The following is a 12,663-nucleotide window of genomic DNA, read 5'->3' as shown; positions in this document are numbered from 1 at the left end:
GCTTCTCTCTCATTCGCCTGGCCCTCTAAATAAGAGTTTTAAGAGGTACAGTTCGGCTAAGTACAACCCCCCCACCAGCACAGCATTAATAGGAACACTGCAGGTGGCTGAAAACACTAGCGTAGACCATCCTCCAATAACTCTCCAAGCTACAGTTTAATTGGGTGAGTATTTATACTCACGCTTTCCTTTCCCTGTTTTAAAGATGCGTTTGTGAATCTGGTGGGGGGCGGGGGGGGGGAAATCAGGAGAAAGCAAAAGCTCTTGCCAATAGCAATTAATTTTTTTTTGCCCAACCAAACAGCTTTAAAAACAATGACTGAACTGAACTGAGCTGTTGATTAATGGTAAAAGCAGATCTCCGACAACCTTTCATATATTTCACAAGTAAAAACACTCAGCTGAAAGAGCACAGTCAAAGAGCTTTGAAAATGTTGAAGGGGTAGAACTCCTTTCCCTCATTGTTAAATAATTGCCCATCTTTTATTCTGAATCACTGACTTTATAACTAGATTCATAAATAACCTAGATTTTGCATCCTCTCAGTGCCTGTGTTCCATATTCACACAAGGGCTTCTACTTCCCATGATCCTTTGCGTCTCAGCATAAGGACGTTTATTACGGATTCATGTTTTTTTCCTTAATCCTCTGGTTCAGGCCTCCGGGATAGAGTTCTTTCCTTTCTTACGAACATCAGCGGAAAAAGCAGAACAGGTGTCTAACTCTCCCGCTTTGAGAACGCGGAAGACGTTCCACGATAGCGCCTCAAGGTTAGCCAAGCCTGCGATAAGCGAGGAAGAGGAGACGCCATAATTTAAACACATCCAAAATTATGTCAAGCAGACTGCTAACCGTGCCAGAATTAGACTGTGAAAGACTGTCTGAAAGGGTATGAGAAGACGCCGGGGAAGCCGCTTCTCCAGACAACTAGGACTCATCTCCCTGCGCACGCTTGAATAAATCTTAATTTCAGACGCAGATTTCCCCTCCTGCGCCTGGTTTTGTCTGCTGAGCTTGTCTGACTTAGTGGAAGTTTTCTTTCCCCCTCCCTACAGTGTTAGCTGATTTGATATGCCCAACTCTGGCACGGATGTTCGGATGTGCGTGGCTCACTCACACCTCTTGAAAAATGCCCCGGGACACGCACTAGAGGTGGGCATGAGAGCGCAAAACTCCGGGGGAGGGAAGAGATTCCCGTTAACACATTAACTGACCTGGCGACAGTACTGACGCCCAGAGGTCAGCGATAACTGACAGCTCAGCGTCGAGGCGTAAAGGATGATTCACTGGGGTCCTGTCGGTACTGTCAGACTCAGTCCCCACAGGGCCGCTCTCATACCGGCTTCTGCAACCAGCTGGTTCTCTTAGCCGCTTAATTAGACACATTTCTTTTTTTCTCTTCTTCTTCTTCTGTCACAGACTGTCGTGAGTAACTTGGCACATTGTTGAACCATAAGGACAGTCCAGCTATGACAAAGCTACTGTTGCTTTAAAAAAAAAAAAGAAAAAAGAAAGAGTTACTGCTGTGTAACTGCCAAAGTGGAGAAGGTGTGCAAAAGCAGCTAATTAACTGGCCCACTCAAGTCAGTGTGTAGCATCTTGGGACAAAAGCCTGCTTGCCTGGCTTTCCCACAGCCCACTGGGAAATGTAGTTTCAAGCCCCTGATCTATGCTCTGGGTGGATAAGGTATGGATACTCGTATTGTCAGGTGAAGCAATAGAGCACCTGGTAAAGGGCAGGCACCATGAGAGTCATTTAGATTGAAAATACACAGATCAGAGCTCACAGTTCAGTGATCAGAATGAGTTATCTGTTCAGCACCGCCTCGCAAAAATAGATCTGTGTTTGCAACAGTTTTTTTTATTTTATTTGAAAAAGCTTCTCAAGTGAAGAAGAGTATTAAACTACCGGTCTCCATATGTTTTTCTGTATCTCATGTTGTATCACATGGGTTGGGAAATAGTTAGTAACTGGACTCATCTATGAATCATTCGAATGATAATAGATGTTTTTGTTCAATATGCACAGAACTGGCAAATATACAAGTGAACAGAAACAATCCATCGTGCTGGCAAACTAAGCAATTTGCATAAAATCACTGCAAACGGTTTAGCAAACAGAATAAAAGGCCTGGTATTCAATGCAAGGCTGTGTATGTGGTGATCAGAACTAGTCTGAGGTTTTCAAAAAAAAAAAAAAAAGAAAAAAAGGCAAAGCTATTATGACATCAGTGACTCACTGCCAATCATTGTGTTTTGCTGTGGGTAGCAAAACCTTTTGATTGGCTTAAAAACTGACTGACAGCTCACTGTAGCACTGCCCAGAAACCTCACTCTCTCGTTATTGCTATTGTGAACGAGGCTACTGTGGAATTTTGACCTTTATAACCCGATTAATACTGTCTGCACTTCCACTGGACACTCAAACCAAGCCTTTTATTCAATATGAGGAAACCAAGAGAGGCAGCAGAGTCAAAACACACACACGAAACTCGGTTTTTATATATTAATAAAAATATTAATATATCAATAAATGCTAAGAGCAATTCTTCCACCTGGTGGGCTGGGAGGAAGTGAAGATTCCACCCAATCAAAATCCTCATTGCGCAATAATTCCATCAGCCGAGCCCTCTTTTTTTTTTTTTGCTTAAACCTGGGCACCGCTACCATCCGTCTGGACCAAATTAATATGATTTATGAATGGGGAGGCGGGTGATCCACGCCAAGAGCCACTCCGGTCCAGTTTGGGAAAGGTCTGTCGTCCAGCACAGGTCATTCAACAGCCTCTCCAAATCCAGGATTGGGGAAGGGAGGGGGGCTAAACTGTCCAAATTCGTGCCAAAGTGCAACTGGCTGTACTGTACTGTACTAACTCGGGCTGGTCGGGATGCTAGCCACCAGACACCACAGGCCTCTGGAATCCAGAGCTGGACTGCGCCGCCGGGCTGGCTAGGCTAATCTCTGACAGTAAATCTACAGAGAGCTGTGAGCCGCCGGTAGCGTTAGCGTCCAGGAGGCAGGTGTCTGGCAGGTGAGAGCCGCCCAGTCGAACCTCAGAAGGCCTGCGCTGAAGAGGCTTTCTTCCTTCTGGGATTGCTAATCTTACAACTTTCTCTGGTCTGAACGTCTTCATGTGCCAGGGGTAATAAAATGGGGGCCGGGCACATCGGGGAGGAGCTCCTCCAGTCACGAGCGTCATTGGTAGGAAGAAATGGACCAATGGAGACTGGGGTATACAACCCGTACGCCACATTCTCATTTTTACACAGCACCCATTTAAAGAGCTGGATATTTTAATGAAGCAGTTCTGGTTTGGTATTGTTCTTCAGGGTACAATGACACTGCCTCATCTAGGAATCAAACCTGCAACCTTTAGGTTACAAGACCAGTTCCGTGCGCATTATAACACACTGCTGCCCCACTGCTTGGATACTTTCTGTCTCTAGATTCATGGAATGCATCCAGAGGGTATCCACCAATCATCGCGGGCTTTGTTCTGTTTCTAGTTACCAATGTGGTTTGTGATTGGTGGAAAGTTCCTCTCAAGTTTCTATGGGAAATGTGAGGAGGTCAGTGCCCTTTTTTATTGTTGTGCCCCCACCAGACAGGAAGTGGAACTCAGGCACACAGGAAGTGCTCACAGCCCAAACCCCTTTCTACCTGGAGTTTCCACTCTTGTTATCTTCATCCCCCTCGCTAGGGCAGTCTTCCTCAGCGGCAGCCCTGAGGTGAGTTAGACCAGGTTAGGCCCAGGAGAACATATGGCCTGTCAGGACCACTATGCATCAGTACGCACACACACACACACACACACACACACACGGTACAAGAGAATTAGCTTTCTTCTCCTCGCAGTTTTGGTTCAATGGACCCGGTGGCAAATGCATACATCATCTTCAGAACTATCCAGCCCTCCCTTCAATATTAATAATGTTATTCGTTTGCCGAGTCTTTCCCCATGCAGGGAAAGATTCACAGCTCACATTTGATGTATTATCCAGCAAAGCTATGTGGTACTTTATGTGAGAATTTTGCTAAGGGGTAAAAGCAGCAGCTGGAGTAAAACCTGCAGCCTCCCTGAGGCACTGATGCAATAGCAAGTAGGCTTGGAGGACACACCTATCGCACGTGAATGCAGAAATACAAACACTTCATGACTCCCGCTCATACTAGTGTGCATACTCGTACACACGTACGTACACACACACACACCTCCATTTGAGTCAAAATTGTACGTTGCCAGCAAAAAAAGTCAATACATTAAAGTCATGCTGTTTTTTTCTTTGTTTGTATGCAGTTCTCATTGCCGCTTAATCTGATAAACATGGACCTCTCTGTCAAAAACAGTGTTTTACAGTGTAAAAAAAAATTAAATAAATAACCAGGGCATCTCCAAGGCAACAGTGTTTTTATTAGTGCAAGTTAGAGACTCATGCACAGAGCAATTAAGGTCAACAAGCTATCTCTGTCTCCCTCTCCCTCTCTCTCTCTCTCTCTCTCTCTGTCTCTCTCTGTCTCTCTCTGTCTCTCTCTGTCTCTCTCTGTCTGCATATCTCTCTGTCTCTCTGTCTTTCTCTCTCTCAGTTCTCCAAGAGATTTCACGGGCCCACTAAGAGAAACAACGATGGATAGGGGTCTGCTGGGAACGTGCAATTTAACAACCTTTTCAGCGTTTGCTGACCAACATTATGGGGACTAAGACCCCCCCAGGGACCAATACGAATGTAAGTGCTATTCCCATCCAATAATCTGAACATGGGGAAGTGGTAAAATGAGATTCACAAGGATGCAAACATACAGGCACATGCGCGCATGTACTCACACAGTGCACGCACCCATACACATGCGCGTGCACACACACGCACACACACACACACACACACACCCGTGTGTCCTGATACTGTGAATGATGTTTTGCAAGAACAAGCATCTCATCATATCACAATCCACTTGAAGCACCTTTTCCATTCGGTCTTAGTGCTTGAAAGAAGACTGATATAAAAACGAGCACTTAGGTTCTCTTGCAGCTCAACGCCGTGCAGTGTATTTCATCAAGAGAACGATGCGCAGAGTCATTTAGAGGAAACGGGCCAGAGCTGTGGATGTACCCAGGAACACATTCTCCACTCAAATGCATTCATTTAAGAAATGAAGAGAAACCTTCTCTGAATACATAACCCGTGTGAAGGAACATGCGTGAAATAGGCGGTGAAATTTAACACGAGACAGGTAAGGGGAAAAATCAAGGAGAAAAAAGGGTCCTCAAGATTAAATAAAAGTAAAAAAAAACAACTCAGCAGATACTGAACAGTTCTGGCTTTTAAATCCACCCTCAGGTCAATCTGGGACATGAACCCCTTTCTTTGGCACCTCCACTGAACAGTGGTGATTTTAGCTAAATGTTATCAGAACAATGCCTCAACAGACTCGTCTCTGGGTCCCGTCTGGAGCTGGCAGGAGTCTAAACTTCTACTGTTATCGATGCTCTGCTCTCTGGAAAGAACTGCAGGTGTGGGTCAGTGGTGCCTAATTCAAGGGGAACCTCTAATGGAAATAAAATGAACCTCAAATTGCAAAGAAGGGGAAATTAAGAATCTAATATGGCTCCCCTTTCAAAATTGCTTTCAGAATTGCTTGCTTCTGCTAACTGCAGACACAATGCATTATGGGATCGTGGCTCAGCAGTGGCATTTATATTAGCCCTTCCCAGAATGGAATTGCTCCATTGTGCTAACAGACAAAGAGCTCAGCCTGTTAAAGGGAATATACCATAAACGAGCTGGTATTAAAAAGAAAAGCAATTTTGAAACGAGGACCTAATGAGAGATGTTCTAATGAGAGAGATCGCATCTCCCCGAGGAGGCAGACCGATCGATAGGGTGTTAGACTCCAGACAAAGGAGGGGTGTCTATAAAACGCTCGCCTTCCTGTCCGACAGAGGATGTTTAAAAAAAAAACTGGGCAGGCCTCCAACTTTAATTCATTACAAATCTGAGTATAAAGGACTGGAAATAGGGACCTTGTTAACCCTTTGAAGAGTATGTTTTTTTTTTTTCTTCCCCAAAGTTCTACGTCAGCGTTCTAGAACTCCACTGCTTTCAGTTACCAGCAGCGATTGTCTCATCAGCATTAGAATGTTCAGTTAAGAACATTCTAATCACATATATTTGTGATCTTACGCTGTAAAGGGGTAAAATAGATATATTCTTACTGTAACCCGCTTCACACAAACTGCAGATGCAGACTAGGATATGTATTGTGGGGCGAAGCTTTGGTAGAAAACAGCGAATCATTAGTCCTTGTCAGCGCTATAAAAAGAAACGGCTCCTTAGGGAAATGGCTCGCAATAAACACACACACACACACACACACACACACAATGCATTTGTCGCTCGACCTGGAGCATAAATTTACAAAACCAATCCAAAACAAAACGCGCCTAGAGGTGCACATTACAATGATGAATTGGGGAGGGTCCTAGCCACAGGTGGATAACCCTAAAGGAAATCGATTGTTCCTTTTGTCACCCACGCGCGAACCAGCCACTTAATAAGAGTGTGCGGGCCGAGCGGCAGCGCTGCGTGCTGCGCCGTGTCTTCAGATGATCGGGTTTTAAAGCCCGCAGAGCCAGCCTTGCGTGCGCTCTGTCGTGAAGCTGGCTGCGCTCGATGGTCAACCGATAAGCGGTGCTGATGTGTGGTGGGCGTGCGCGTCCGACAAAAAGCCTCATCTCTCCTCCTCCTCTTACACCTCCCTCTGTTACCAGGGAATTTATCAGTGTTTATTCTTAGAGCAGAAACAGAAGGAGGAGAAGCACGAAGAAGAACAATTAGGAGGAAGGAGAAGAAAGAAGAAGAAAAAGAAGAAAAAAAGAACGAGGAGGAAAAAGAAGGAGATGAACCTACAAATAAGAAAGAAGAGGAAGAAGAAGAAGAAAAAGAAATAAGAAAGAAGGGAGGAGGAGAAGAAGGCGGAGGAGGAGAGGGAGGAAGAAGAAGGTGGAGGAAGATGAAAAGCATCAGCAGCAACAATAGCAACCACCCCCCCCCACCCCCAACCCCGAGACTGAGACATGGCTGCTACTCACTTCCTGAAGGGGAGGCTGGAGGTGGACCTCCCTGGCGACACCCCCGACCCCTGGCTGTGGCCCGACAGCAGGCTGTCCGTCTCGAACTGGAAGGCCCCGTCCCGCTCGCCGGGCACGTCCAGGAACTCCCCGTCGCTCCACACCCCCACCGTCCCGTCCATGGCCTGGTACCTTATCTCTATGGAGACGCCCGTCTGCAGGGGACACACCATTTTAACACTCAGGGGTGGTTTTATTCTGGGCCTGTCCAGCTCTCATTAAGAGGCCGACCTCTCTCTTATGATGGTTTTGGGTGTCCGTACAGTGTTCATTATTATTCTTATGACTATGATTGTGATTATGATGATCATTTCATTTATGAATATCATCATCTTCATCATCATCTGAGACCCATAAGATTTTCTGTAGTTTAAAACAACACAAGGATGCCTTGAGCAGAGTCTTGAGCAGATAGTATATTATATAAAATGCATTTAGAACTGGAGGTCAGAGCTAAAAATGGATTTTTAAGGCAACATCCATGTGAAAATGCGGAAGAATTCAGATAGGATTACACACCAGATCAAAGCTCCTTGCAACGCTCGACACGTCCTGACTAAACAGGAGCCTCCAGAAGGCTTCTGTTCTCACTGAACCAACACAGGGAAGTAAATACAACTTTACTGCTTTACGGCTGTAGACACGAGAGCGCAGAGGTCACTGAAGTCAGAGAGTACAAATGTCTGCAACAGAAGCAGGCTTGACCTATCCCCCCCAGGACCCCCCTCCCCCTGGAACCCTCTGTAAACAGTGTGATTAAACCCTAGGGCCAGGGGGCCTTGATCTGCAGCTCAACGGGCCAATCACACGGCTTGCTGTGCGTCGTGGGAGCTGAGTCCCAAGGTTCGAACCCGCAGCCAGGCCAGCCCTCTGTTAGAAGGTCACCAGCAGCTGGCAGCAGCAGGGGAAATCACTCTTGTTGTTGTGTCTGTGTCTGTGACTTCCGCTACGACTCGGAGATTTGGCTGCGATTCAGGACCCTTTTTTGTGCTTGAACGAAGCCTGCGGCTCACGATGAGAGAAGCATTTCAGGACTACCTTATCAACTGAAACAGTGCTGTGCTTAACTTTCAGGAGCAAAATGTGCTTTCAGGAGCAACTGTGCAACTCTCAAACACGTTCTTCACTGCCTCTCGTCACAGGTACGTATTTATCCAACATTACACTGGACATCAGACAAACAACAGCGAAGGTTGCATGCTATTTTTGACTGAACGTAGCATTCAGGGTGAAACCACAGCGACGCACATTTTGCCTCTGGCGTCTGTGTCCTCAGCCGTGTGTGGATGGTGTTGGGAAAGGGACAGGATCGCTTACACTGTTCAGAGTATTTACCGAACAGACACTCAGAGCTTTATCTCCCAGAGCGTGTAAACGATGGAGGGAGGGGGGGGGACACGACCGTGCCCCCTGGCACGAAACACTGAACTCTTACTGGGAGAGATTCCCGATGCTCAAGCCAAACACAGCCAGGCTGATACAACAACACCAGCAGGCACCGAGCCACCGTCTAATGCCAACTCTCCACGCCTAACTCCGCCAACACTGAAGGCTACTGCAGCTTTTCTCAGCTATTCCTTGGCCAAGCCACCGTCTGTGTTCTTCTGAAAACAGCCCTATTTACACTGCATGGCTCGACGAACACAGAACCCTGTTTGCTCAATCCCATCTGCTACTCAAAGCGCCACATCCTTAATCTCCCCCTATGACACATTTTTCTGTGCAGTTGGTTGTTACACTGTTGACTTGGCATTGCCTCCATTTGCTGCACTTTCGTAAGCTGCTCCAGACAAAAGCATCTGCTCAATGCCTAATTGGAAATGGAGTGTCATTTGCTGCACCACTGTTCCATTGCCATTGTGACATCAGAGATTCTTTAGGTTCAACAAATACTCAGCATCACTATGACATCACAGATTCTTCAGGTTTACCAGATGTTCTGCACCACAGTGACATCAGAGATTCTTTAAATTCACCAGATTCTCTGCACCACAGTGACATCACAGATTCTTTAGATTAACCAGGTTCTGAGCTCTGTGTTCTTGGCGTTGCAAGTCTCCTGCGCCCTGCCATTGAAGTCGAAAGCATTAAAATTTAATTTCACCGCACCTTATTTTTGAAGGGTCGAGACCAAATTCCCTACTGCGCCATTGGTATGGATTTTCTGTATCTGCAATAAACTGCTGGCACCTCCAGCTACCAAACAGAACCTCCAGTAGTCGGAAATAAGGACGGAAGGAATATAAGAACCTGTAGTCCACCCTGGTGGTTCATACTTAGCAGCGGCAGTGATGAACTCTGTTTAAACAGTAATCACTTTTTTATTTTTTATTGCGGGCATATTTTCACTTCACTGCGTCCAATTACATTTTCCCTTCCTGTGTGCATAAAATAAAACAATAAAGTTTTCAATAATCCCCACGCTGCACAGCAATTTATCACTGCCCACGATTAAGAAGTTTATTGTTTTTTTGCAACAACGTATACGTTTCTGACTGACTAAATGAAGTCTTGAGCGATCAGCTCCAAAAAGTTATTAAAGCAGAAAAGCAATTCTCCTTTCTAACGGTGCGTCAGGTTAATCTGCTCAGGGAACAGCAAAGCTGGTGCGGCAGTTTCTGCAGCTGCGGAGAGTAAAGAGGACTAAGGAGCGTGCGTTTACACCAGAGTAAAACTCAGGGGCTACTCAGGGGGGGCAGAGGTGAAGAACGCTCGCTCGCTCGCTCAATCTTTACTGGACAAGGAAAACCGCTCGTGCCCACTACGGCAAGCGGTAAGAAAATTAAAAACTAAAATGTGCAAATAAAGAATGGTGTGATAAAACAGATAATGAATTTTACGCAGTTGAGGAGTAAGTACCCCCCCCCCACCCACCACTTGCTAAGCGTTGCCATGGCAGCCCCACTGTATCTTTCTCATGTAGGAAAGACATCATCCCCAGCAGGAAATCCACCTTGACACAGTGGTGGTGGTGGTGGTTGTGGGGAGGGGGAGAAACGTTGGGCTTGCGTTTGTGGCTAATCCCTCTCAGAACGAAACACGTGACGTGTGAGATATCATAGTTTGCCTTTTCTCTTCTCTCATCCTGTAAGTGGGATTGCTTTCATAGATCACATGTCTTCACATGTTGGGTGTTCACATGTGGTTTTTGAACATGTGATTTTTTTTGGTGAGGGTTTAGCCTTGTCTGGACACAGGCCCAGTGCAAGGACGCGTGTGAGAACCTTGGGGACGTGTCGGGCACGCTCTCTGTGAAGGCATCCCCCAGTGTTTCCCCCGACAGCTGCTGGGCGTCAGGTACTGCACCTGGCGCGGGGTGGGGGAGGGGAGGGGAGGGGGGGGGCGGGGCTGCTCACCTGTATGGCCGTGTTGTTGTCGTCGATCAGGGTGTCGGAGATCTCCAGCTGGGCGTCTTCCACCACCTTCTGCAGCACCATCCGGAACGTTCCAATCAGCCTGCGGAGGGGGAGACCAATTCAGCTTTTGTTGCCGTGTCGACATATGCAAAGCCACCTCAAAGACCGCGCAGAACAGATGTGATGACGCTAATTATGGGATAGAGAGCGTGCATTAAATATGCATGCCCAATTTAGCCATCCATAGCCTTCCCCCTTTTGACAGCCAAAGAATACAAAGGATGATCAATCAACTCGCCAGAAAGCCCTGTGAAACTCAACCTGCAGGAGCAGCCTAATCCAGATCAGCTGAAATAAGCATCGCTGATAGATATAAACTTCAATACGTATTCTTAACTATAAAATAGAATACTTCAGCATACTATTTTTCCACATGAGATGCCACAATCCACAATCCCCTTTAAAGTGGCATCTTGCTCCGACTGGCCACCCTGGCGCACACTGTTTAAGCACCCTGTGCTTCACCTTTTATAGTTAAACTGTTCTGGGCCAGAAGAACAATTATTTAATCATTTCAAATTTTTTAAAACACTTTAATAAATTTTTTTAAAGGAGAGCGAGGACAGCTAGCGAAAGCAGTCTATGGAGCTCTTGCCAGCTCTGGTTGTTGTTGTCAGTGGCGCAGTTTGGCTGTGCGTACAGATGATTAGGAGAAGAAAGCAGCTCGATTACACAAAAGCGTGGACAGAGACGCGGAGGCGTTGTGTTTGCCCAAGCCCACGACGCGTCAAAAATATCACACCGCCGTCGAAAGGCGCCCTCCGCGCACTCACGGTGTCGCCATGACAACATAACATACCGTTTGATATCCGCCCCAAAAAACTGCTACCCCCCCCCATGTTATTGATTATGGGCTGGACAGTGCCGTATGCCAAATCAGTTCCCAAATCTAGAGGTACATTTCTGCTGTTGTGCATGAAAAATGCTTTTAGCAGAGCGGTTTTGAATTATGAGTGTGTTTTCAAAAAAAAATTGCAGCGAAAATGTTCAGCGAAGAAGGTTGGATGCCACCAAATTCAAACCAAAATATTTTATTTTTATGTGGGATGCAGAAGCAACACTGCAATTTAAGTGTGTGGGAAAAAATAAAATAGTGACCCTTGATCCAAAAAAAAGTGCTTGAAAAGAATTGCTATAGAAAACAGCAGAACTCTTGAAGAACTATTTGCATAACACCAACGCATGGACTGGGTGTGTGTGTGTGTGTGTGTGAGTGTGTTATGTGCACATGCAACATTGTGTGAGACAATCCCAGAGAAATACCTATGAGCTGCTCCCAAATTGCCCAGATAAACTAAAACCCTTAAACCGTCACAACCGCACCATTCGTCTTGCCTGTGGTTCGGTAACATTGTTCCACGTGCAAACACATTATTAAAAAAAGAACTCCCTTCAGGAATAAAACTGACTGAAAACAAAAACAAAAATATAAAAATAATAAAATCAGTCAAGGGAGAACAAACTGTTTTCGAAAGGGCAAAGCAGAAACAGTAGTGGAATGCAGTAAAAAAAGAAAAACGGTTTGTTTAGTCCAATACAGTGAAATATTGGCTATGGGTCATATCATGCAGTCATAAGCTCTTGTTTTGGGAGACTGTACAGTTTTATCTGTTCATTATGATGTTCTTGCTCTCATGTAAGATTCTGCAAGGCATCGTAAGAGGCTCAGGGGTCAGTCAGATATCTTGCAAGAAACAGACTGACTGCACACAAACTCAAGTAGAACAGACAACTCAAGGCATTCGCTGCTGATAAGAGTGGGAGGATTTGCCCATCCTTGCTTGCAAATTGCCTTCTTTTCGAGCAATGAAAATGTGTTTTGTGTTTTGTGTTTTATTTGGGTTTTATTTGACGGTAATCATGCGTTTAAATTTTTTAAACAAAGACCGTAAAAATAACACATGCAGCAATAAACACACTGGTATAAAGAGGGGAGAGAGAGAGAGAGAGAGAGAGAGAGAGAGAGAGAGAAGAGTCTCTGTTACCCAGAGAGAGAGAATATTAGGCATGCCAAATTACATTAACTAAAAGCAACTAGAGACCTACCCTTTCAGAATATTAAGAGATTTTTTTGTGGGAAGGGGAACAAACAAGTTTTTTATAATTCATTATATAAGAGCA

The 12,663-nt window shown here is 45.6% G+C and overlaps 1 protein-coding gene across 16 annotated transcripts in view; it reads right to left on the bottom strand.

The window, feature by feature from the left end:
- otofa (otoferlin a) overlaps positions 1-12,663 on the bottom strand; it is a 102,127-nt gene that overhangs the window by 52,361 nt on the left and 37,103 nt on the right. For all 16 annotated transcript variants that reach the window (XM_035423924.1, XM_035423912.1, XM_035423923.1 and 13 more), the window contains exons 4-5: positions 10,483-10,582; positions 7,088-7,281 (exon numbers count right to left, since the gene is read on the bottom strand). In XM_035423924.1, the coding sequence (XP_035279815.1) occupies positions 7,088-7,281; positions 10,483-10,582 (294 nt within the window). The remainder of the gene's footprint in view (positions 1-7,087; positions 7,282-10,482; positions 10,583-12,663) is intronic.

Source organism: Anguilla anguilla, chromosome 6 (assembly GCF_013347855.1).
Source record: "Anguilla anguilla isolate fAngAng1 chromosome 6, fAngAng1.pri, whole genome shotgun sequence".
NCBI lineage: Eukaryota > Metazoa > Chordata > Actinopteri > Anguilliformes > Anguillidae > Anguilla > Anguilla anguilla.
This window is presented reverse-complemented; position numbering and strand designations above follow the sequence as displayed.